Source organism: Phaenicophaeus curvirostris, chromosome 3, assembly GCF_032191515.1.
Source record: "Phaenicophaeus curvirostris isolate KB17595 chromosome 3, BPBGC_Pcur_1.0, whole genome shotgun sequence".
Classification (NCBI taxonomy): domain Eukaryota; kingdom Metazoa; phylum Chordata; class Aves; order Cuculiformes; family Cuculidae; genus Phaenicophaeus; species Phaenicophaeus curvirostris.
Window position 1 is genome coordinate 66,854,675 of NC_091394.1, and position 24,688 is coordinate 66,879,362.

At 35.9% G+C, this 24,688-nt stretch overlaps 1 protein-coding gene across 2 annotated transcripts in view; it reads left to right on the plus strand.

Moving 5' to 3' along the window:
• Positions 1–24,688, plus strand: part of HNF4G (hepatocyte nuclear factor 4 gamma) — a 57,974-nt gene that overhangs the window by 21,556 nt on the left and 11,730 nt on the right. The window contains exons 1-3 of one of the 2 annotated variants that reach the window (XM_069854262.1): positions 16,974–17,137; positions 20,018–20,186; positions 21,756–21,850. In XM_069854262.1, coding sequence (XP_069710363.1) covers positions 17,023–17,137; positions 20,018–20,186; positions 21,756–21,850 — 379 coding nt within the window. In that variant the 5' untranslated portion in view covers positions 16,974–17,022. Of the gene's footprint in view, positions 1–16,973; positions 17,138–20,017; positions 20,187–21,755; positions 21,851–24,688 lie in introns of those variants that run through there. The other variant, XM_069854263.1, reaches the window with a different exon arrangement.

The following is a 24,688-nucleotide window of genomic DNA, read 5'->3' on the forward strand; positions in this document are numbered from 1 at the left end:
TTTGTTCTCCTCTGCTTTTAATAAAAATTATGTGATTTATACACAGTGCTTTACTTTTGATTCTGGCACAATGTAATAATTCAACACATAGTTTTTTGTACTGAGTTTGTATTTCAGCAAGACATTTTCTTTACACAATAGTGTACTGTTTGGACACTTGAAAATTCAAATGAAGGGGGGAATATGTTCCTCAGAGTAGTTTCTGACCAGCTTTTATGTTCAGAGCATGCTATTTGAAGATTTTTGCCAAGCTTTATGAATTTTCTGTATGTTGCATACACTTGCTTGTGCAAACACAACCGGTTGTATGTTTTGCTTGCAATGTTAATGTAACGTATCACATGTTATCTGGGTCATGTAATTTATTTGTTCTGAGCAGTTGCTAGTTGATACCTGGACTTCCATATTTGTGCAGCTCATCCCAATTTGAAAGAGGACAGGTTGCTAGAGCTCACAGAAAAGGAACAAACGGTTGCTGAAATCTGTAGTAAAAACAGCCTCTCTGACAAAACACTAACCAAGAGAAGCAATATTTCTGGAAAAACCTCTAGAGAAGATGGAGAGCTAAAGAACAAGCAATGCAACAGGTGTATTGTACAGTAGAGAAATGCAGTTTAACTCCCTCAAATTATTTAAAAGAAAATTCAAGAACTTGTTTTCAGACTAAAAAAGAAAGGGTTCAAAGACAAATTCTGTACAGATTGACACAGGAAATGCGTAACAGCACTCACAGGAAGTTTATAAACATCTGTTATGATAGTTTTAAAGAAGAAAAAGTAAAATCTTCTGACATTTTGCTACAATATAATAGGAAATCCATCAGTTGTCTCTTTCAGTTTCAGAAATACTGTGATTTTTTTGTCCTGAAAAATTGTTTCACAAGAGGATTTCTGTGATTTCAGTAGTAGTCTAAAGATGTGTTGGCTTAATGTTACGTGTTTTCTTATTATGTTGAAGAGAATTTTATAGATAGGGAATGAATTAAACAAAATTACAAAATTAAGAGAGGAGATTGGCTGAGAAGGAGACAGTGGGGCAGGGGAAATAGATAGGGAGAAATGTTGGGAAAGAGATACATGGCACAGAGATAAGGTAGAAGTAAAATGACTCTGCAGACATTTTATGTGACGTAAGGAGGCAACTCTAAAACCAAAAACTATGGATTTTCACAAATAGGATGAAAACAACCAATCAATGAGGGATCCTTAAAAGATGAAACTAGAAATATCAAACTGCATGTTTGTTACTGTATTTTAACTGTTACTGTAATTGTTACTGTAACCAGTCACTGGGCTCTGATTGGTCCCTAGATATTTTTTGGTAGATTGTTATTGGCCATTATTAAATCAAAGTTTGTTCTTCTGAAAGGCAAAGATATGTTCTTGGTCCCCATTAGGAATAACTGGATCAAATTGCATTTTTCAGTGTTTTTCAGAAGTCAATGTAGATTATCAGATTGTCCCCTTATGGGAATTATGTTTCTTAAAGCTTCTTAGAGAATAATATAATTAATGATGTAAAGATGGAGGAAATTCTGCTTAAATTGTTAATAGATAACTATAGCTCTTTAAATTGAAGAGATGTGGTATTTTGAAAGAATGAATTTTAGATCAACATAGGAGTGATTGTAAAAGTAATCACAATATGCTATAGTTAGTGCAGCTTACATATCACTGCTTGCCAGGTGTTTTGAAGAAAGGAAAGTCTGATTTAACACCAGGTTCACAAGTGCATAGTTAGATTTAAATACCTTTCTTACCACTAAGGATATGTCCGCAGTCTGATACAAGCTCCGGTGTTTCAGCAGTTTTATGTACCTAATTTAGTCAGTGCCCCAAAAGGCTGAGATATGCATTAACACATTTTAACACAATCTCTGGACACCTATGCAAATTTTGCATTGCATCTAACTCACATCCAGCCAGGTCAAAGCGGAGGTAGAGCCTGTACCCATTGATGAGATGTGATGTCCACTTCTACCTTTCTACCTCCCCTGACTCAACTTTTTCAGTATTGCTTTAAGAGGAAATGGATTTGGGCTGAATTTGCAAGGCTTTTTTAAATTATTATTTATTTATTTTCATATATATGTATATACAGACATATGTAAAGTTGACCTTTCTTTCTGCGAGGGTTTGGTTTTTTTTGGCATAGTTTGTGTGAAGAGGGCTTTAAAACATTAGGCATAAGTCTGAGAGGAATGATAACCAGGGATTTGCAACCGAGAATTAGTAGCAGCTCCAGGTATCACTGGGTACGAAGGTCTCTGTCATTAAGGACCACAACTAAATAAACATGCTGGGATATGATTGCTTTATTGCTCTTTGCTCATTTATGTCATTTTATTGCTTTACTAATGGCTATAGGATTAGGTGTGCAAGGGAGTTATGAAAACGTAGAACTGAAAGAGCTATATATGAAAGTGTGTGCTTCTCCAACTTTTCCTCATCATGTATGATGGAGAGACGCGTTTACATTGCATAAATAAGTCAGGGCAGGGAGAGACGCACGGAGGGACTTAAAGAACAGATCCATTACTAGGCTTCCTCTTCACTTCAGTATGGCTGATGATTTTTATATGCCTTTATAGTGGCCTCAGTGGGAAAGCCTGTGTCATTAAAAGCAGTGCTTTTTTCCTTCTGTTAGCCAAACAGTATGGTTCCAATGCAGGGTCTGTGTGTGAAAATATGCAGACCAGAATTAATTTTATATATATTTAACTATTAAATAAAACAATCTCATTTCTGGTATTTCCAGAATCAATCTGGTACACTGGTGTAGCTGTATCACTTCTGAGGATGGAAAGTACTCACAGACTAATACTTTTACTGCTTTCTGTTTTGCACGAACGGCAGTTTACAAGATCAGTAAAGAATGTAGTGCCTCAGCAGACCTACAATTTAGAGTTTAAGAATCTCTGTTCTTGACTAAAGTCCTGTTGTATCTAAATAAAGGGACCTAGTTTCATCCTTGGTGTCTAGAAATGATTTTCTGTGTTGTCAGTTTCTTCAAAGGGAAAGAACGATGTATGACCTGTAAGGTCTCTAGGAAAGTATAAAACAAAGCAAAGAATGCTGTCATAGCTGAAGCCAGTGGATGGAATTTTTTTAATAGAAAAACCTAAAAATTATGTATTCTTATTTGGATCTTAATAGGAGAGAGTTAGATTTGGGATGCAGGGAATAAACAGTGTCTTTCAGAATTTAATGAATGGCAAGTGTATGTTCTTTTTATGTTTAAGAATTGCTCATAAATATACAGACTACACATATATAAAAGTATATAGAATTAGTGGGTAGCATTGATGTAAATATACATAAAATAATAAAAGTGACTGCCCAGCTAAAGCTTAGCATTTAAAAGTGCAAGTCACGCCAGAAAAGTCAGTGTGGCTGACTGCAAGAGGCATAAAGTAGTTCTCAAGGTTACTACAAAATGTCCCTTTGTTTCCTTCGTGCCTTCATCCTTCTTGAAACCCTCTCCACACAGTCAAATTAAACTTAGTTTCCTCCCAGGCTTTTCTACTACAAATCCTGTTTTATTATGTAGTTTACCCAGTGCCTAAACATTAGAGTCATCCAAAGAGCAGGGAATCTTTTATTCATACACTTCTATGTCAACAGTTCTTCAATCTTAAAAACCATTTTGTTGCCTATTCCTTATATGTAATCCTTCCAGAATCCTTCAAGATGTTGTTTAAATGCTATGCTTTTTTTATTCTGCAAGTGGAATAAAATCAGGCATCAACATTGTCTGATGACTTAAACATTTTCTTGAAGCTTCTTTAATCTTCAGAAATGCCTTTGTATCTTGAATGAAAGCACTGTATTCTAAGGCTTTATAATCCAAATAAGTATTTTCTTTAGGAGCATGGTTGGTTTGCATTGCAGGTAGTTTAGTATTTATTTTACTCTTATTGGCTGCAGGTATTCTCTAGAGGTGAGGATGGAAACACAGCCTAGGAAATTAGACTTCCTTCATATGTGTATAGAGAACTGAAGCTTCTGTACTCTGTCGTTTTCTTTTTTTTAATGTAAGTAAAGTTTTGCTGCATGCTTCAGTAACCTACTTGTTTGGTAGTGACTGTATCATTAGCTGTCCTGTTTTTACGTGTCACTCCCTTAGAAAATGACCATTTGGAGACAAAACTGTTAGAAATCTTGTGCTCCTGAAAACCATGTAAATATCTGTGAAAACAGAGAAATTGGTGGTAGATTGGTGGAAGGTATGTACACCCCAAAGACTTCTGTAAAATTACATCATTATGTTGTTCACTCAAGATTGTGTGTGCTCTTTATAAGGCAACTGGTCCCTCATTATATATTATTACTCTCTCCAGTTGTCCAGGTTTTCCAATATTCTTTTGGGAGAGATGAATAGAAGACCTGTGAACCAGTACTTTCTTCTTCCTTTTTTTTTTTTTTTAATTGATATGCTTTAATTAGCTAATTAAGGACTTAGCAACTCCAACATGCGTTGATCTTGAAGATGCAATCCTGAAAAGTGATGATTTTTTCCTTAGCCTTTGAATGATCAGATATTCTTCAATTCTGGGCCTTGAATATAAAACACTTCAAAAGATATTTTGCTACTTTCCATTTTCTTAAGTGACTTCCACCATGAACATTTCCCTGTGTCCCTCAATGAACTCCATGATTCTTGGTACTTCTCAGGAGCAACTCCTGTTTTTTAGAATCATAGAATCAAAGAATAGTTTGGGTTGGAAGGGACTTCAAAGATCATTTAGTTCCAACCCCCCTGCGATGGGCAGGGGCACATCCCACTAGACCAGGCTGCCCAAGGTCCCATCCAGCTTGGACTCAAACACCTTCAGGTATCCACAACTTCTCTGGGCAATCTGTGCCAGTGCCTCACCACTCTCATAGTGAAGAAATTCTTCCTTACGTCTAGTCTAAATCTGCCCCTCTCCAGTTTATACCCATTGCCCCTAGTCCTATCACTACAGGCCTTTGTAAAAAGTCCCTCCCCAGCTTTCTTGTTGGCTCCCTTCAGGTTTTGGATGGATTCAGTCCACTTGGTTCATCAGGATGATTTTTCACACATTTTCCTTGTTTAATTGTATAATGCCACTTCACTCAATTTGTGCGGGCATCCTTTGGACTTGTTACAATTTGATTTTCTTTCAAGGATATTTCCAAAGAAGAGGAAATCAAGGGCAGAGGAAATGATGCTGATGTATATCTTATTTGCAATTCTAATAACAATTTGAACACGTTAGTAAAGAGCACTTCACTCAAGTGCACATTATCACAGAACTTGCTAAACATGCCTAAGAATAATGCTACTCCAATCTGGGCAAATTAGGTGGATAACATCTTTTGCAGTGGTTGTTAATTATGTATCAGCTATAGTCACAGCGTAATTCTTAATTGCTTATCACACTGAGGTTAACTTTCTGTCATTATATTTGTTTAATTCATAATTAGAGTAAGACGATTGATATTGTTCACTGACCACTTAAAAAAATGCAGATATAGAAGAATAAGTCAAGAAAAGATCCCCTGAGTCATCAACTTGGCTAATGTCACCAAACCATGTAATACCTTTCATGAATTTCACTCCATGTCTTAAAACCAGTTAGATTCCTTGCCTCTACTACTTAAATGAAGGTTTGTTACAGTGCTGCAACCCTGCCATGTTTAGAAGCTTTACACTTGCCAGCCTCAGCATTATTCTATTGTCTATATTATTTTCCCCCCCCACCCCCAATGTTTCCCATGCATGATTTATTTGTAGAATAAACTTCCTCTCACTTTTCACTTCCCTAAGATGGGCAAACCAACTCCTTTTAGTCTCCTTCTGTAAGAGGTACATTCTTGTGTCCTGAACATGGCTGGCAGGCCATCAGTGCTCCTTAATTCTTGCTGTAATGGAAGCTTTTAATGCCTTTCTTATGCAGATGGAAACAGAAATGTCATTCACTGTCAGATGAATGACAAATAGTGGGGAGTGTAGATGAGTTCTGTTGGCTTTTCAAAATGTGTCCAGAAGTACTGGTGAAAGAGATAAACCTACTTCTTATTCTGGTTCAGTGAACAGTATTTTAATTAGAAGTGTTTTAGGCAGCAAAGTCGATCTCTGCAAACCAGGTCCATCATGGTAACTTTATGTGTACATCAGAAAAATGGAAAATGCTGTAGTAAGTTAGGCAGGGGAGATTAGAAAGGTATTGTGATTCTTAGAGAATAAAAATCCAATTGAGAAACTGTGAGGTGCTTGAGTAACAGTTCTGTACGGGGGGCAGAATTAGGGGACTGACTGGAGAGAAGCTCTGATGAGAACAACCAAGGGGTCTTGTAGACAGAGAACAGAGCGTGAGCCAGCAGTGTGTCCTAGGAGCAGAGAGCCAACAGCACACTGGGTTGTAGTAGCATAATCTAGTAAAATGATTATCCCCCATTACTGAACTTTTGTTAGATGGCATCTAAAACACTGCATCCAGTTACGCACACCCACCACCCCCAACTTCTTCCTACCAGGAAAGACATGAATAAACTGGAGGAAGTTCAGTGGAGCAAGATGGTCAGTGATTGGAGCATTTGGTCAGTTTAGGAGAATCTAGTGGACCAGAACCTTTACAGCCCAGACATAAGATGGCATTGGGAGACAGGGCCTCAGAACAGCCTCTGATACCTCAAGGTGGATTGTGGACAGATGGAGCCAGGCTTTTCAGTGTGGTGCAGGTGGGAGGGCAAAAGACCGTGGAGGGAAACTGGAACCGGAGAATTTCAGACTGGGTGTTAGGAGAAGAATCCCTCCTTCAGGTCCGTAATGGTATTTCCTGTAGTTCCTCCTTTTTGACTCCTAGAACTGGTTATTGGGTGCCATGCAAATAGCCAATACTACTTCAGTCTCTTAATTATCTTCAGTCTCAGAAGTTAACAAAGAACCCGGTATACTTTTTCACTTCTGAGTCTTCTTTTTGCTTTCCTCTTCTAACAAACGAAAAAATATGTTTTCGCTTACGTAAAATAAAACTGCTTACAACAAGGATGTGTCTTAATTTCTTTTTATGATTCAGTAATTCTGAAGAATTTGAGATACCAAAATAATTATTTCTGTTAGACTTCCTAGGAATATTTGGATTTCAGATCGGCTTGATTGGTTGTTTTTTATTAGCTGTCGTTTCCAAGTTAGTGGTAGACTGCTGTAGTTTTGTGGTTTTTTTCCCCAAGAGTGCTACGCAGATCAAATTAGATAAGTCACCTCAATCTTCAATTAGAAAATATTTATCACAGTTCCTATCCCTAACATTTATTATATGTCAAAAAAAAGCAAAACAAAGAAGTTTCAGTGTTTTAGCTGTACTATTCAAAGGCCCTGGCGAGGTCAAGTTTTAGCAAGTCTAACAGCGAGTTAGATATGACAGTCAGTCTACTGCAAGGGTACCTCTAACTGCCAGCCCTTACCTAAATAAGGAAACCTTGTTACCCCTCTTTTCTCTACTCACCAGCAGATTCTGAAAGTTTTTAATGTCTAATTTGTTGTGTATGTAATAAAACCTTAACATAAACGGCTAGGATACACCCAGTAGTGACCTTTTCATTACCTTTCTAAGTGAAGTCATCTTTGTTTCCTTGCGTACTACTGCTACTGACTCAGCCTTCCTGATTCCTAAACAAATTTATTCTGTGGTTCTTTCTGATTAGGACATTCCTTTCTACTATGATTTTGCTTCTTTTTGGAAGTAGAAAGACTAACTTTTCACAGAAAGTTACTTTTGCCGTTCTCACAAATCAGTTGTAGTAGTATTCAAATACTAATGTGTGGTAAGTGCCGATGTATTTACAAAACTTATGTATCAAAAGTGGACTGTCACCTTAGGTATTTTCTCATATGTCTAGTTACAGCATTGTTATCTGAAAGATCAGTTTAGCTAGTGAGTGTTGCCAAGACATTTAATCAGCAGAGAGTAGTTTACAGCTGCCTTTTCTCCTTATTCAGATGAAAAGATTTATATTTATACAATATTGTTTTGAAAAATCATCAAAAACTTGGACTACAACAACTTTTGTGTGTCCCCTAAGAGTAGTTGTGATTTCTCATTTTGTTCAACACAGAATGTAGCTTTGATAAGGCAGCCTAACTTCTAATGGAAAGCTGTTCCTGTGGCAGTTACCTATACTGAGGGCTAAGTGCATCACAGTGCTACCCCCAGGAGATGCACCTGAATAGTGTCCCAGCAGGGCGAGGAAGTGAGTTGCATCCTCTACATGCCTTGTATTTCTGGTTTCCCAGGCCTGATCAGGTATCAGGTAGGCTCTGAGCCTGTGTGCATGCCTAGTCTACCTTCAACAGGAAATTGTAGAGGACCATCCTCCAGTCACATGGATTTGGGATTTATGTTCACAAACTGGAACTGCAGGTGAGACAATGCAGAACAGCTGTCCTGCATTTAGGTATGGTAACAGCATTTGCTTTGTCTTAACTCAACTTCATTGCTTTCTGTTATGAGGGGTGTTTTTCACTTAGCTAATTTTTGGATTATGTTTCATGTATCTCCATTTTTATCAAACAGAGAAACCTGAGTCTGATCATTTAGTCTTCACTTGGTTATTTTGTGATTACACGCATATTAAGTTGGCTGACTCTTTCTGAAACTCAGGCCCTCTGAAATGTGTCTTAAACTGGTGCAAATTTGCCTTATGTGAACTGGAAGTGTAACTATTATACATTTGTTTTAAAATGTGATAAAAGTTTTTTTTTTCTGGTATTCATAACTTGTAACAGGTAGGGAATATGTTATACTTTCAGTTTTGAGAAGGTGCTCTGGTAGAAAGCGCCAGATGTATGTCTCCATCCAGGGTCTCCACCTTCAGCTCTTTTGTCTGATTTTGGGGATTAATTCGGGTAGATTCATGTCACCTAACTCCAGGTGTCTGTTGTATTTGTGTGAGCATTTTGGTTAGACAACTAGTGGGAAGAAATGAGTGTGTTGAGAGGTGATTCAGTTCAACCTACTGTTAAAGACAGTTTTAATGAATCGATTTAGAAGTGCCTGTTTCTGATCATTGTATACAAAGGAAGTTAGGCATCTAGTTTACATGCAGGTGACTAAGTTCTAGACACGTGGACTCAAGCGTCATAAACACTATCTTTAGTTGTCCTTTGCCTCAGTTCTCTGTTCATAAAAAAAGGAATATAGTTTGGCCCTCTCTCACAGATAAGTAGATAATGTTACTGACATCAAGGTTCTCAGGTAAAATGGTGGAGCTTACCTGCATGTATACTTTAAAAACACGGAGTGGGGCCACATGAATATTGCTGATGTCCAGAAAACCTACCCAGGCACAGCTGTGATCTGTAATAATTAGCAACATGTAACTTTTCAGATTGGATCTTAATGATTCGCATTGTGATTTCACTCGTAATAGCACCTATGACCATTTTTCAGTTTCCTCTTACCTGCTCTTGAGATAAAGTACAATTTTGGAGGGCTGCTTCGCTCATGGTATCCATACCAGTGAATTTTCTTCTGCTTAGCTTGGTAAGTGCTTTGGCTTCATTAATAAGAGAGACGGAGTCCACTTTATTTTTTTAATATTTATCATCAGCTTGTAAAACAGGCTCTTACTGATTTTGAGCTTTCTAAAATCACTCTTAAAAATATGCTGGAAGCAGATATATCTGTATTTCTTGGAAGTCACAGTAGTTAATGTTTTATTCATACACGGGAACACACCTAGCATGTGTTAAAATTGAGAGATAACTATGGGCCAATTGCAGAGCAGATCAGTATGTGCAGAGCAAAGAGTAGACTTAAGCTCCTTCTCCAGAGGATTCTGTTTTATGTGCACTGGGTGCTGGATTTATTGCGCTTCCAGCACACATACCTCTGCCCATAAAGATATCAAATGTCCAAGGCCTTCCCGATTCTTAGTACAACCCTGTTGTTTGTATTTTCAAGGAGATACTGTTGTCATTTCATGTCTGCTGAAACCAAGACTAACTTTGTTCTCATAAGGAAAATAATGTAATGATTTTAATGTGAATTTTGTTGGGGTTTGACCTAGTGTAATTGTTTCCTTGGCCCAATTTAGGATTTTTAGAAGCTTTGGATTGATGGTGTTGATACACTTTATGAGGCAGATTTTCAGCAATACTCCATCTCATCATGTATTATTGTTCTCAAAGGGAGAAGCATCTCTTTGAAAATTACAGTATTTTACATGCATGCCTCCCCAAGAGATAAGCTGTTCTAAAAATCTTAATATTTATTTGATGCATAAAGTTATGAGTTATTTTGTTCCTTTAAAGAGTTGATCCAAAATATCGTTAAAATAACATGCCTTTATGCTTGCATGTTGTTCATTTATTCAAGTCATATTTTGAATTTTCTGTCCTTCTCCCATATTTTCTGTTTAAACTCGTAGTCTTTAACGCACACTGAGCTTATTATTAACTGATTTTTGTAACAATAAAAATGAGAGAAGTTGTCAAGCTAAGCATAACCACGCCAGTGTCTTAGAAGAGTTAAGCCAAGTGTGTTGACACAACGTTCTTTCTGCAGGAATGTGATGAGTCGGTTTAGCCTCTAGTTAAAAATTTTAATTTTAGACAGAGTAACTGAAAATAATGGGACTTGTCTGATTATTCAGTTATTTAATTAGCCTTTTACATAGGACCAAGAGTTATATAGTCACTAGGAGGGGCAGGAGTGTATTGAGTTTGTTTTGAAACGTTATGTAGAATGTATAACTCATTCAGCAGAGGATAGGATATAGAAATTAGAAGACTTGCTGCAATTAATTATCACACAGAAAAGAAAGACTCTAGGCAAGCTGAAAAAAATCCCCAAACAAACCATGCCTTGATGCTGGTTAACCTTTTCTTGAACTCTTTTATTGTGTATGACAAAGGCAAGTGTGTTTATCTGTGAAAAAAATATGCATGTATATCTCATTATATGGTATTTCTCAAGATAAATTTGGATAAATTGCAAGTAAAATTTATCTAACTGGCTATATAAAAATATTGTTTATGACTGAGTGTGTATAAAAACCTGCCAAGGAGGGCTATTAAAAAATTACTAATCACCTGGGGATGACTGAACAGGAGTATATAGTTTTACTTAATAATATCATGATGGTTTGGTTTTATCTTATGCCTGAACTCTTTCCTCTTTTCTTCTTATTTCATTCAGCTCTCCAATATAAGTCTCTGATTAATTTTCCTGTGTGCATCAGAAAATAATAAGTTACCTGATCTAAGCAAATAATTAACAAGTAACTCCAGTCATTTGACTGTATCTCAGAAAATCTCACTGCAAAACTCTGTGCTACCAAAATCCCTTAAGCACTCTTAACTGGCAACACTTCATGACTATTGTGAGTTTTCAAGAATAAAATTAACTGAAGAATATTAAGGTAAAATAGAACTATTAAACACTAAGTTTTACCTAATATTTATTTACATAGCTAACATTAAACCTTATATGCTGCTATGTAAATAGCAAAAGTATCCTGTGTTTTATCATTCCCCTCCATGAATATTCACAATTTTTTAATACTGCCTGATAACCCCAGATAGCATTAGCAAATTTACTGTTAATCTGGGCACAAAGCAAGCACAGGAATGGAATGAAGTGCCAAAATACAGATTTACTAATAGCTCATGGAGACAATCTGCACATAGGCAATACAGTATGAAGAATTACTAGGTTCATCCTCAAAACACAGGTTTCTGTTAAAGAGAGAGTGCAACTAAGGGTTTGCAAATGAGAATATATCTTGTATCTTGTGAGGTGCTACCCAAGGCTCTTACTGATTTTCTGCAAACTGATCTATGTGCACATGTGTAAGTGATAAATAAATTCAGATAAACATGATAGCTTTGTTTACCCTGACCTTAAGTAGTGGATGGAACATCTTCCCTTTGCATATGGCACTATTATGTTACTGTTGCTATGCCTAGTGACAATGTGGTATATGAAGTGAATGTATCATTTATCCTTTTAGAGTAAGATGCAAAGAATGATATTTGGAATAGGGAGGATCTGAAAGTGGGCTATATCCTCAGACATTGCAAATTATCTTCAAAATTTTCCTGCAGCAACTATTCTTGAGATTCAAAATATTTTGGAGCTTTCATATTCCTTTGATATTTCCCCTCAAGTATAAACAAGGTGAAGACCCTGGTGGATGCAAGATTAAAATTCTAAATTGCTCTTCATATAATTTAGAGCATTAAATCTACACAGCTTTGCAACCCTGATGTAGACTGTTCATTGACATCTTCATAACTATTTTGGCATTATTTACAGCTTGCAAAACATTCTACATAGGGTGGTTCCATAGCGTTTGACAAGTCAGAAGCCAAGCATTTTCTTTGTTTTCTGTGTTTATTCATATTAATGGCTGTGGAAGTTGTAGCCGGGTGTTCTGCAAGACATATACTTTTATGAAGCCAAAAGCATAAATATAAAGACAATTCAGAGCTTGCAGTAATGGTCTGTTCTCTGTTACACCAAAATGAAAAAAAAAAACCTAACTCCTTATCATAACTTATTAAAGAAAGCTATGTACTTTTACGGCATGATACAGTGGAGCCTAACATAATTAATCACCAATTCAAATGAAAAAAGAGGCAGATTCAATATGTGCAAGAATCTCATTTTTATAGAATGCCTGGGGTGGTCTAAGTGTCTGAAAATCTGTGTAATGGAAACAGGCTTAGCCTAGATTTCCCACAAAGATTTGTACTTATGTTTCACCTGGCATGATTTGTTGCAGCTAATCTTATCACCTTTCTTCATAAGTGTGCCGTGAAAACCTGTTATTCAATTCTGGTACAGGCTTTGCTTTTCTAGTGTTTTATTTAGCCACTAGATTTTTAGGAGAAAGTCAAAAACAAGGTGCAAAATGGGAAGGCAGAGAAGCTTCTAAGTACCATAAATTTACTTGATAATGCCGATAGTTGATGCTGAGTTTGAGAAGTGCTTTTGAAATGATACCTTTGATCATGGTACTGGAAGCGGTTGTGCTGTGTGTTTACTGTCAGGATTCACAAATTGTTCTGAAACACTCATTAACATTCACCAGCTCAAAGGCAACTTTGTCCTTGCTTGGCTCTGAACTTTTTTTTGGAGGGCATGACAATGTTAGAGACTTGTTGTAATGTTTTAGAGTTGTAAAGAACTGCAGCCATGTTTCCATCATAATATTTATGTCTTAAGGACAAAAAGCTATTTATTATCCACGAAGTCTAATAAGTTTGGTAATAAGGTTTAAATTTTATGACTCATTTTTAGATCTGATTGATGATGATGATTAGATCTGAACTCTAACATTTATATTTAAAAAAAAGTGCCAGTGATCTCCATCAAATATGTTAATACTGCAGTGTTACAAATCTTTTCATGTCAAATACATCATAATTTTATACATTTTATAGTACAAGCAAACATTCCCATGTCATTACTCGTGGATCATTTATGAAATACTTGGGGACGGGTGGCAGCAGAGCTGATGTGATGGGCAGTGTTATCCCTGGTGCTGAGGGCGTTTCACAGAAAAGGAACACTCAGTCTCTGGTATTACATGGGCGTGAGTCTTTGTAAGCCAAAGATGACATTTCCCCCTGCCGTGCAGAAATTTGCATACCATTTCCTGGGTACCAAGCTTTTGGCAAATAAACCCTCTAGCTTGGAGATCTTTGGCTGAGTTTACTGTAGTAAGGTAACGTTCTGACTCAACTCGTGTGATTTCTTTAGGCTTGGTTAGTACAGACTCGTTGTGTACACTGTCTTGTGTGTGACAGCAAATGGGAGGACAGACATATCAAAATGCCTGTTTTGTCAGCATACTGGATAAATACGCCAGTTTATAGACAAAAATAGGATGGCTTCCAAGTATGTCCATCACAGCTTACTGTAGCTGCAAACCAAAGAAATATTGTGAAGATGTGTTCCTGCCATAGAATACATGGGAAGCAAGGAAAAAAACCCAAACAACCAGACTTTTAATATGGGTCAACGTTTCTTAATAAGCTGAAATAATAAAAAGACATATTGCAACTTATAAAAAAAAACAAAGAAAACCAAGCCTGTTTTTAGTAGTGATAGTAGTTTGAGATTTGTTCTTATTTTCAGGAAGATTTTTATGGAAAAACCTTGATTTTATTAGTGTATGTTCTATTTAATACCATAATCAAAAAGCATGATTACAGTTAATATGGAAAGCTGAACAATTAACAGAGTTAATAGTCTTAAAGATAAGATAGGAATGCTTTCTATATGCGATTGTGAAGTCATCAGATTTAAAGAGAAATACCAACAGAACCACATGAACAGAAACATTATTGTGTAGCTTTTCTTTCTTCACAATTGCTATAAAATCTATTTTGAAAAATCATTTCTCACTTAATTTTACAGTATCACTTATCTGAAAGGAGTGTTTCCCATTTTGACTAATTAGATACTTAAAAAACTTCTGTTTATGTAAGGCTGGTATTTCTTTGCTGTCAGTAGTAGATGATTTAGAATTTGTAAGAACATCTCATACTACAAACTGCAAGGTCATTCAGAATTTGGAAACCAGTGTAAATGTCCACTATGAAAGGAAATCTGCTGGGGGAGGTCTGAATACTAGTGAACATTATGAAGCTGGGACTGACATAGGAACAATTCATCTTTAGCTTCTTTCCTCAACTGCTCTAATTTCAGGACTGCATTGTAATCCCCCTAAGGCAGAAAGAAAAGTTCATCATATTTTACAGTAGTCATTTAATATACATTAATTGTTCGTGATTTACTTCATGGTGCCAAAAATCACCCAGAGAGCAGATTTTTATAAATGCTACATTTGACTGTAAGACGTTTCCTTAGGAAAACATGATAAAAATAGTATAAAGAACAACTTTCCTATAGCGTACGTTTTTCCATATTAAAAAATCAATTGAAATAAGTTTTTATATGACAGAAGTATGAAGGGTCAATTCATTCCCTCTCTTTAGCAGTCACTGAGGGGGTTGTTCTGGCAGTATTGAAGAAGTTCTGCTAACAGCGGTGGGAATAGCAGGATTGGATCATGTCATACGTTGTATCTTCCATCTTACATTCATTGCCTTGTTTTAAAGTTACTCGTATGCCAGAGTATTTTGGGGACTGGAGCTTTGAAATAAACCTTAGCTAGTCTTAGATATGTTTGTATTAGTACAGCATACAAGTCTAGTATGAAAAAGATGGAGATTATCTATATAAAATCTGATTAACACTTATGCACTAAGGAACAAAAGATAACTCTAGTTAACATGTAAACCTTTGTATGTTGTTTTAAATGGCATTTTTAATGAAATTCCCCATATATAATTTATCTTCTGTAGTGTATAGGAAGTATTTGTACTTACATTGGCCATTAATAAACATACTTATGAAGGTATTGTAGATTTGCCCTTTTTTAAGTATGACGTTTGCTGTTTCTTTAATATCTTATTAAATATATTAATGGATGAGTGGTTTTAGGGAAGAGGAATAGCAGTCAGTTGAAAAGGTCAGACTCTGTGGAGACCCTCCAAAATCTCCAGAGAAGTCATGCAAGCAGTAACATGACTGTGAATGGTTTGGGGATAGCTCTGTGACAGCCACTTATACAAGAATCCTGTTGTCGTAATTAGTCCATTGGCCCCAGGCAGAGATCTGGCCTCAGACTGCATCTGTGTGTCCACAAGGAGACAGGATGATTTGCGCCTCTTAGGTAGCTCTGGCAACTTGGAAATTAGAGGGATGAATTTGGGAATGTTTTTTTTCTAGGTCTTTTACTGGAAATTTTCGTTTTTCAACAGTAACTTCTCTGTCATCAATTGCTTTTCTTTTTATTTTAATCAAAGGAGTTTTTATGGTGTCATTTTGTAGGTACTGTTGAATAGCAGCTGCAGGCACTTTCCATTCAAATAAGCATTTCATTGCTCCACATGCAGTTATTTACTCTTGTTAATTAAACGTAAACTGGACAATTTTTCCATGTATGTAATCTTTAATGTAACTATTGGTCAGCAGTGTGAAGGGTAGTCTTCTGTAAAGAATTTTTTAAGAAATAATGAAATTTGGAATTCTCCGATTCAGTATTTAAAAACACTTAATCAGCAAATGAAATTCAGCTATCTTTTGCACAGACTAGAACAGCTTTACCGAAAGTTTTTTTAACTGGGTTATTACTTGCCATGTGTACCAAATGATGAGCAGTGGATCTACCCAGAGATTCGTCTTTTCAGAGAAGGTGAATATTTTTTTTTTCTCTGTGCATCTGAATGGTGCTTGAAAACAACATGCTGCCATCACATCTTCTATGAAGGAGAGCTGAAATGGGAAGCCACCTTCTGAGAGTATACAGGGTCCACTGTGTAGACCCCTCGCAGCAACATCATATGTGATGGAGGGGCTCTATAAAATGGCCTTCCTTGCTGCAGGGTTTGTGTTATTTGAGTCCTCAGTTAAGGCTGCCTACACAGCCAGTTCATTGCTGCTGTTAAAGAATATTAACTGTTGTAAAAATGGGAGGTTTTTCAGCTGTCTTTTAAAACATGATGATGGATGTTTTGGGTGTAAGGATAGTCCATAATTGTATCACACTTCCTTATTGTTCTGAAGAGAGAGAGGGAAATGGCATATGAACCTACAGTCTCTTTACATAGAACAACCAGAGTTGTTTGTTTAGGACCATTTGTGTAATAAGACACATTGGTAACAAAATTAGTTGCAGGGTATAGAAGATGTAGGAAGTTTCCTGCATGTCCTTGGGTTCACTCAAGAAGTGGAACCAGTGCAAGCACTGATAAGGTTATTTCATAAAGCATTCCAAGATTATCAGAAGGGTTGCACTGTATCATAAAAGAAAAAAAAAACACAACAAAAGAGGTAGATTATGGCATGCAGAAGCAGTTTTCCAGCTCCTCCCATTGCAATACGTGACACAGTTATAGTTAACTTTGGATTATCAATCACTGTGAAACAGAATGGGAAGGTTGTACATTTGAGCAGCTTTTTCACTGATTTCACATTCAACGATGAAGCTGTCGGAACCAATACTAGACATGGAAATAGCAAACTACAGTGAAGTTTTAGATTCAACGTATACCGCCCTGGAGTTTGAAACTATGCAGATGCTGTATAATGGCAACGGTGAGTTCTGCTCCATGATGCAAAATCAAGCCACTTAACAAAAAAAAAAGAAATTTAGTAATGCCGTAAGATGTAAGCTAAATTATTTATTAATGGAGCATTTGGGGGTAGTTTTCAGACTACGAATTTTCTCCTTTACACTTCATCAGTATCTCTAAGTTAATGGCATTATAATTTTTTGACTTTAAAGAAAATAAGGGAGTTTATATATAATAAAGTAACTGAACTTTACTGTCACCAGTCAGTTAATCAAAGGAAGAAAATGTTCTATACAGCAGTTGTTTTATTTACTGTAAGACAAATGAATAACTAGTATTGATAGTTTGGACATGAAAGTATATTTTGTATACATAACGTTCAGAAGGACAGGAAAAAACTATCCAGAGGCTTGTAAAAAGATTAGGTATTATTTCTTGCTGCATAGTTTCTAATTGTTGGACTATTACTCCATTTATTTAAACATTAATCTAGCCTTTCTAGGTATGTGTCTATATGATCTAGAGCGATTTTTGAAAAAAGTCATATTGGCTTTCTAGAGGTTAGTGTTTAGCTGAGAGAAGCTATTTGCATTTGGCCAAAGCAACACTTTAACTTTAGGTGGAATTTTAAATGCAATCAGTTTTTGAGAAGTTGTATCAATAACTTATGTTTGAAATAGGAAGCACACCATTTCATTCTGCCATCATTGACTACTGACCAAACAAAAAAGAAAAAGTCAGTCTATTGAAGCGAAGAAAAGTATCAAGGAAATTAAACTGCTTAAAAATGGCTTTCCAAATCTTCCAATATACTTTAAAAATGTTTTATTGCATCATAATTCATAGATCTATTGTATTGTGTATTTTTAAATGGCAGAACAAATATTTAGTGATTTGCAGGAAATATACTTAGCACCTGTATTTCCACATGCTCCTGCCAGATAGAACCTAAATTCATTTTTATTGTCGGGCTTGAAACTTTATCTGAATTTCTGACGTCGCTTTACAGCAAGTTCAGTAAGCAGAAAGGTAGATTTGGTTATTGATTTAGGAAGAAAAAACAGACCATTATGTTTTATGTGATTTCGAAGCTATCAACAACAATTACGTAACTTTAGATGATTTCTCTGCTTTTGGTTTAATATGGATGATTTCATTGGTGATTTGTGTTTTGCTGAATAGCACCTTTTCAGATCTGTTAATGTTATGTAAGTGGGAAAGCAGATTAGGGAGGTTATCCTGTGTAGCATTATGTGTTGATGATACAGCTAGTTAAATTATTCACTGTAAGTGATTAGTTTGATAATTATTAGTTATTAGGGGCAGCCTTTGACTGTTTAGTGTTTGCTTTGTGTTTTGCCTAAATATTTTCTTATAGAATCTATAAAAACCTTGTCTTGAAGCTACAATGCTGCAGTGGAACTGAAAGCTGCCTCTTATGTGTCTTTTCTAGTTGTCTATATTAATTATAAATATTCAGAGAAGTTTAGCAAGCCACATTCAGGCAGATTATGCACTTCTGTTGAACTGAAAAAATTTTGCAAAATCAAGTAAATCTCTCAATTTATTTCAGAGTACTACCAAGGAAATTAAGTATATCCCCATATATATAGACAACTTATATCACTATGACGTATTTTATCATTACATTTAAATATTGTATTTTTGCTATATCATCATGATGCAAAATTGCAAAACTTGAAAAGGAAGGTTTCTGTATTTTTCTAGATGAAGTAATTCTGTAACCCATTTTTAAAAATAATTTTCCAGTAATGGCAAACCTGTTTTTAAAATAAAATCTTTACAGAACTGAGTTTTTACCTTTAAGATTTCATTTTTATATTTAATTAGTTTTTAATATAATTCCTATCAATTATATCTGTGTAAAATGGAAAAAAAAATGTTGCTGCTTCTCTCTTTTTCTAAAAAATTCTGTTTAAATTGTAAGCTTTTCAGGACACAATAAAACTGTTATAATATACTTGTGTAATATATTTCAGTTGCATCTAATACAACATGAATAATAATATACGTCAATATCAACATTTTTACTTTTTGACCTGTACACTGTTCATGAACTTGTGTGCTTGACTTTTGAATACGTGTCTGAATAACTAATTATTAATCTGACACTCTTTCCTCTCCTTGACTGAACAACGACAAATGTTTAGGGCATATTGAAAACAGCTTTTCTTGTGTAAAACCAGAAGCATAACAGAAAGAGCTATTAAGCAACTGTTTCTTTGAACACGTCTTTTAAATATTGTGACTCAAGAATAAACGTCTGTTTTGATTTTAAGTTAATTTCTTCAGTGTTGTTTACCATATTCAGTGACTAATTTTTAAACACCTAGTTAATATTCTCTTAAGCAAGTAAAGTCTGGACCAATGTTCCTTTGGAAAATCTGTTCAAGGAAATAACACTTAGACCGTCCTCTTACCATGCATTTTTTTCATAAAGCATTGTGCAAAACCTGTCTTGACTTTTTTTAATGTCAAATATGCAGTTATATATTTGTATTCTAGTTGCCAGTTATTGTCAGCTCCTATTTCAGACCTTAGACAACTAGGCAACACTGCTTTGTGCCGAAGTTCCTCTTCATGGTAGTAAGAATCTATATGTAACTATGTGTTCAGAGTTACACTTTAATTTTTAACCTCTTTCCTCTGGAAAGAAAATTATTTGTTGTTGTAAACTTCATAAATCCTGTTAACACCTCTATAACTTTGAAAATGTTCATCTGAATAAGAACCAGATGTAATCAGATACACCGTGCTATATAAATAGTAAATGGCTATTAAAAGAGAAGAGTCTAGAAAAAGTCTCCATTACAAATTGTTCATGGAGTGGTTGTTGAAGGTCTTGTCCATAACTACATATGTTGTTCTTGTCTCTCCTCAGACAGTTCAGGAGAAGCTGTCAACATGAATGCTGCTGACAATGGGGTCAGTAGTCTCTGTGCAATATGTGGAGACCGAGCAACCGGAAAACACTATGGTGCTTCCAGCTGTGATGGATGCAAGGGATTCTTTAGGCGCAGTATACGGAAAAATCACGTCTATACATGCAGGTATTTCAAAAGCTCTTTGATGAATTTAAGGACAAATTGCTTTCAGACTTTTTCAGACTTCTCAGAACTACATAGGAGTATTTTCAACAGTTTCTGAAGGAATTCTAAACAGCATTTTTGATGAATATGTGCTTAATGGGAAAGAATATTCTCATGATTTAGAAAAAGATGTCTTTTATTCAATGCTACTTGACACTACACATTCTATATATTGCATTCCAAATGTCTGTTGACATTGTTCATGTAATCACATCACTCAAGAGCTGTTTCTCTCTTTCATTTATGCTTACAAAGGTCATCTCCTCAAAAAAAAAAAGGAGAAATTCTCATATTGTCACTGGCAATGTGAAAAGTGTAGTTAATAGTTGTCTAATAATTCCTTCCAAAATTGTTTTCTTATGAAGGCAATTTCTGAAAGGCTAAGGTTTATGAGTCTTGTTTTAAGGACTGTACAAGCACATCTGCACATCTTCGCACTTTGCCTGACACACTGCTCTTTTGTGTGACCATTTGCCCCCCATCAGTCTCAATGGCAATGTGCTAATTTCTGTGTGTCTGGCTGCCCAGATTACCACACTGCAAGTTTGTGCACCACATTTGATGAATTGCTCTGTGCATGTACAAAGCTATAAAATTTCAGTTTTAAGCTGTGCACGGAATATATGGAAACCTCTGTCAATTTAGGAAAAACACTAAAAAGGAAAACTTTTCTTCAGAATGACTTGTTACTGGAAATGTTGTTTGCTGCTTTCTTCTTTAGTGGCTTAATACTCTTGTAAGGAAAGCTCTCCCTTATAGACAGTGGTACAGCATAGACATGCCTCGAAAGTGGTGTGACTAGAGCTCATAAAAGTGATTTCAAGAAGGGCTCTGCAAACCATGGATCTACCCAAGACATGCACAGCAAAAGGGCAGAGAGGGATGATGGCTTATGTACCTTCCCCTTAGGCACACCTGTAGATGTTCGTAAGAGCTTGGGTAAGCTTTCTGGCAGAGTCACGCTCTCTGTGTTTCCTCATGTCTTTGTTTCATTGTGGTAATAGAAAAGTTTCCTCCCATTTCCTGTTTAGGTTGTCATCTGTAATGATGCAATAACTTATTCAGTGGTATGCCCCAGAAGGTGTGAACTTTGGCAGCTGAGGGAACGGATTTGTAGCTGAGGGCTCCTCTGTGCTAGTGACATTTGGCATTTTCCTTGATTATCCTTTCCTTTTTCTATCTGTAGTGTTTATTCCTCCCTCTCCTCGCTTACCCTCCCACTGCTGTTTGATACAGCCACTTTCTAGCATATCTCACGGCTAAAGCAAAGTGTAAATGATGCGCACAACTGAAAATTTTTCCACACTTGACCATACACACAGACATATATTCCTGCAAACTGAGCAGGTATGAAACACCTTGCAAGATTGATTAATAATAAAAAAAATTTAAAAATGGAAAGGAAGAAGAAAGTCTGTGTTTGTAGCCATTGTTCTGACATGCCAGAGAAGTTGGTTTTTTTTTCCTCTTCATAATCAGTGTACTGCTCTATTAATGCTTTATCCATTTACCTTTTCCTGTCTCTGATAGATTCAACCGGCAGTGTATTGTTGACAAGGACAAAAGGAATCAATGCAGATACTGTCGTTTAAAAAAGTGTTTTCGAGCAGGAATGAAAAAAGAAGGTAATAGAATCATTTATTATTTGAAATAACAAGAGAAATAATCTGAATTAGTTTAAAAATATAATAAAAATTCTAAAAAACTCCAGCAGAATAATTCAATGGGAAGTCTGTTGTAGTGTCTTCATGATGGAGAAATACTTTTATATTGAGGTGAAATATACATCATCTAATTTTTAGGTGGGTAATCAGTTCTAACACTTTGAGCATTATCAAATCTATGGGTTTAAAGTGCTCTTTAATTAAAGCTGTTTAATTCATGAATCCTGGTACCCAATTTCACTGATTTCTAAGTGTTGAGTCATATCCTAGAAGAGTTAGAAGTCTGAGATTTTAATTTAAATTTTGACCAAATTTGAGTGATAAAATCTTTATCTGGGATTTTGTTTCTGTCCTGCCTAAGTAGTGAGATTTACGGATTTACTGCAATTTACTGTTTCTTCCCTTAAATTTAAATGTTTAAAGCATTTAAGCCTGAGGAAGATGTGTGAAGTTGAGTGAAAATGTAGTGGTAAGAACAATAGTGGTAGCTGTCAGTATAGTGTCCACATTAATTGAATAAAATTCTAATCTCATTAGGGCTTAATATGGGAAGATTGTTACTTATGCATCTCACTGACAGTCATGAAGAAACAATGCACCTCCTTTCGAAGTGGAAGAACTAGACGACCATAAGAGCAGAGCAAGAGCAAAAGAAAGGCAGTGACAATATCGTAGGATTTTTGTATTGGGTTGTTGAGACTGTTGCTTTATTGACAGTTATAGTGTAGAGGCAAAAGGCATCCTGGTCTGATTCAAGGAAGCACTCAAAAATGGTTCTTTAATCACGAACCTTACCACCTGTTTTGTTGGGAGTGTGATGCAGAGTTCTCTTGTGTTGTAACTAGTATATAATATTTTTAGTCTATAGATAGCTTTCCCAAGTTGGAGGAAGCTGTTTCTTTATGCTATTATATATCTGTACTATAGTACCTCTTTGCTGGTTGTCATGTGAAGTAAAACGGATTTTCTTCTTGCAGCTGGAACACCATTACACGGTATGCATGAAATAGGTTTGCTAATTTTTGTGTGGATCCCCTTGAGTATAGTTTAGCCTTTGGGAGTTTGACTCAGTAAAATCAGTAAAATATTGTAAATATATTTTCAGTCTTACATGAAGAAAAGGAAAGGTCGATATGTCCACAGCATCCCTAAAAGTTGTTTTTCAAAAAGCAGAGCTTCACGGGCATCCAAAACCGTGATTAAAGAACAGTTTATCTCAGAAGGGTCATCTGGAGGTTATGTAGTCCAGGTCCCCATTTAAAGCCAGGCTAACTTTTAGGTTCAGTTTAGGTTGCCTAGGACCTTGTCTACCCAGGTTTATACAGTCCCTGGGAGGGAGGATTGTACAACCTCTCAGCAATTTCTGCCAGTGCTTGACCACACTCATTGGGAAGTCTTTTTTTCCTTATATCTAATTGGAATGTGTCTTACTGCAATTAGGGTAGCATCCATTACCTCTTTTCCTTTCACTGTACATCTGAAAGGAATCTGGCTCCATTTTTTGTAAACTACAGAAATTAGACCTCCTGAGAGGCTGGTGACATTGCCATGAAGCACATCGCTGACTCATGTTTATGAAGCACCGGTTTACCCTGCACAAAATTTTAACCTAATTTACACTGCCTTGCCTCCTCTGGGCCCACTACCTATGAAACTTCCATTTTTCATTGCATCTGAGCCATGTTTATTCAAAGCCTCCCAGTGCTAAAATAATTCAAAACGCTGAAGTATATATTTCGATGCTTGTGTGTTGTTATATACTTCTCTATACTGTTAGGGGATGTCTCATAGCATAAGTGTGGCATAGCCTATATGATAGTTTCTTAACTTGTTTCTAGCAAATAACTTTGTTTTCTTCAGGGCAATGTTTAAGAAAAAGCATCTTTGAGCAAATATTACCCCTTCCTCAAGGGGTCTCTGTTTAGAGTAATTTTAGACTGAATTGACAAAAAGGCTTAAGAGAGACAACCCAGTCTAATAATCCAAAATTATGCATATGAAGGAGGAAATCAAAGCATTTCCCTATGATTCTCAGTGTTCTACCAGTGACTTTCATTAACAGTTGTCAGAATAGCTTACTATTATATTTTTCCAGCATTAAGTCAGTGCTGACCTTATTTTACTTATTTATGTAGCACTTAAGCTGTTGAGATTCAGTGGTTTTTTCCTTCATTCTTTTTAAAAAAGTTATATTTTTTGTTTCCTGTCTACATGAACATTTAGCACTTTGTGTTTATTGCTGCACAGCATTTCTTACTGTGACCTTAATAAAAGGCCTATCAGTGAGCGTCCTTGGCAAAAAGTTAGTACACCTCTGGAATAAACTATGCACATGGTTAAGATAAACCTTGAAAACTATTCAAGGTATAGAATATTTTATTTTTTTTTATTGACGTCTTTGGTACTACTCCTAAATTCTGTAATGTAGATTGTTTCCCACAAAATTGCAAACATATCTTTGGAAATAAATCTGCTGGTCTTAAAAGATGATGAGATTCCTTGTGCAATAAAAAGATTTTGATCAGTACAATTCTTTTTTTTTGTTTCCTCTTTTCTTTTTACTTGGCCTAACCTTGGACATGATCTAGGTTTTTGAAAACTCTGTTTAATATTTTTATTTTTACTTCTTCCTTGAATTCAAAAGTAAGCTGTATAACTTCTTAAGCCTTACATATGTTGATTAAGGAGTCTATCCAAAGCCCTTTCAACTGCGTTTTTTTGGACTTGACTACACAAAACTCATGAACTTTTTTTCATAGTTAATGTTCTGTAAACTGCCTAGGAATGCGGTGTTACTGA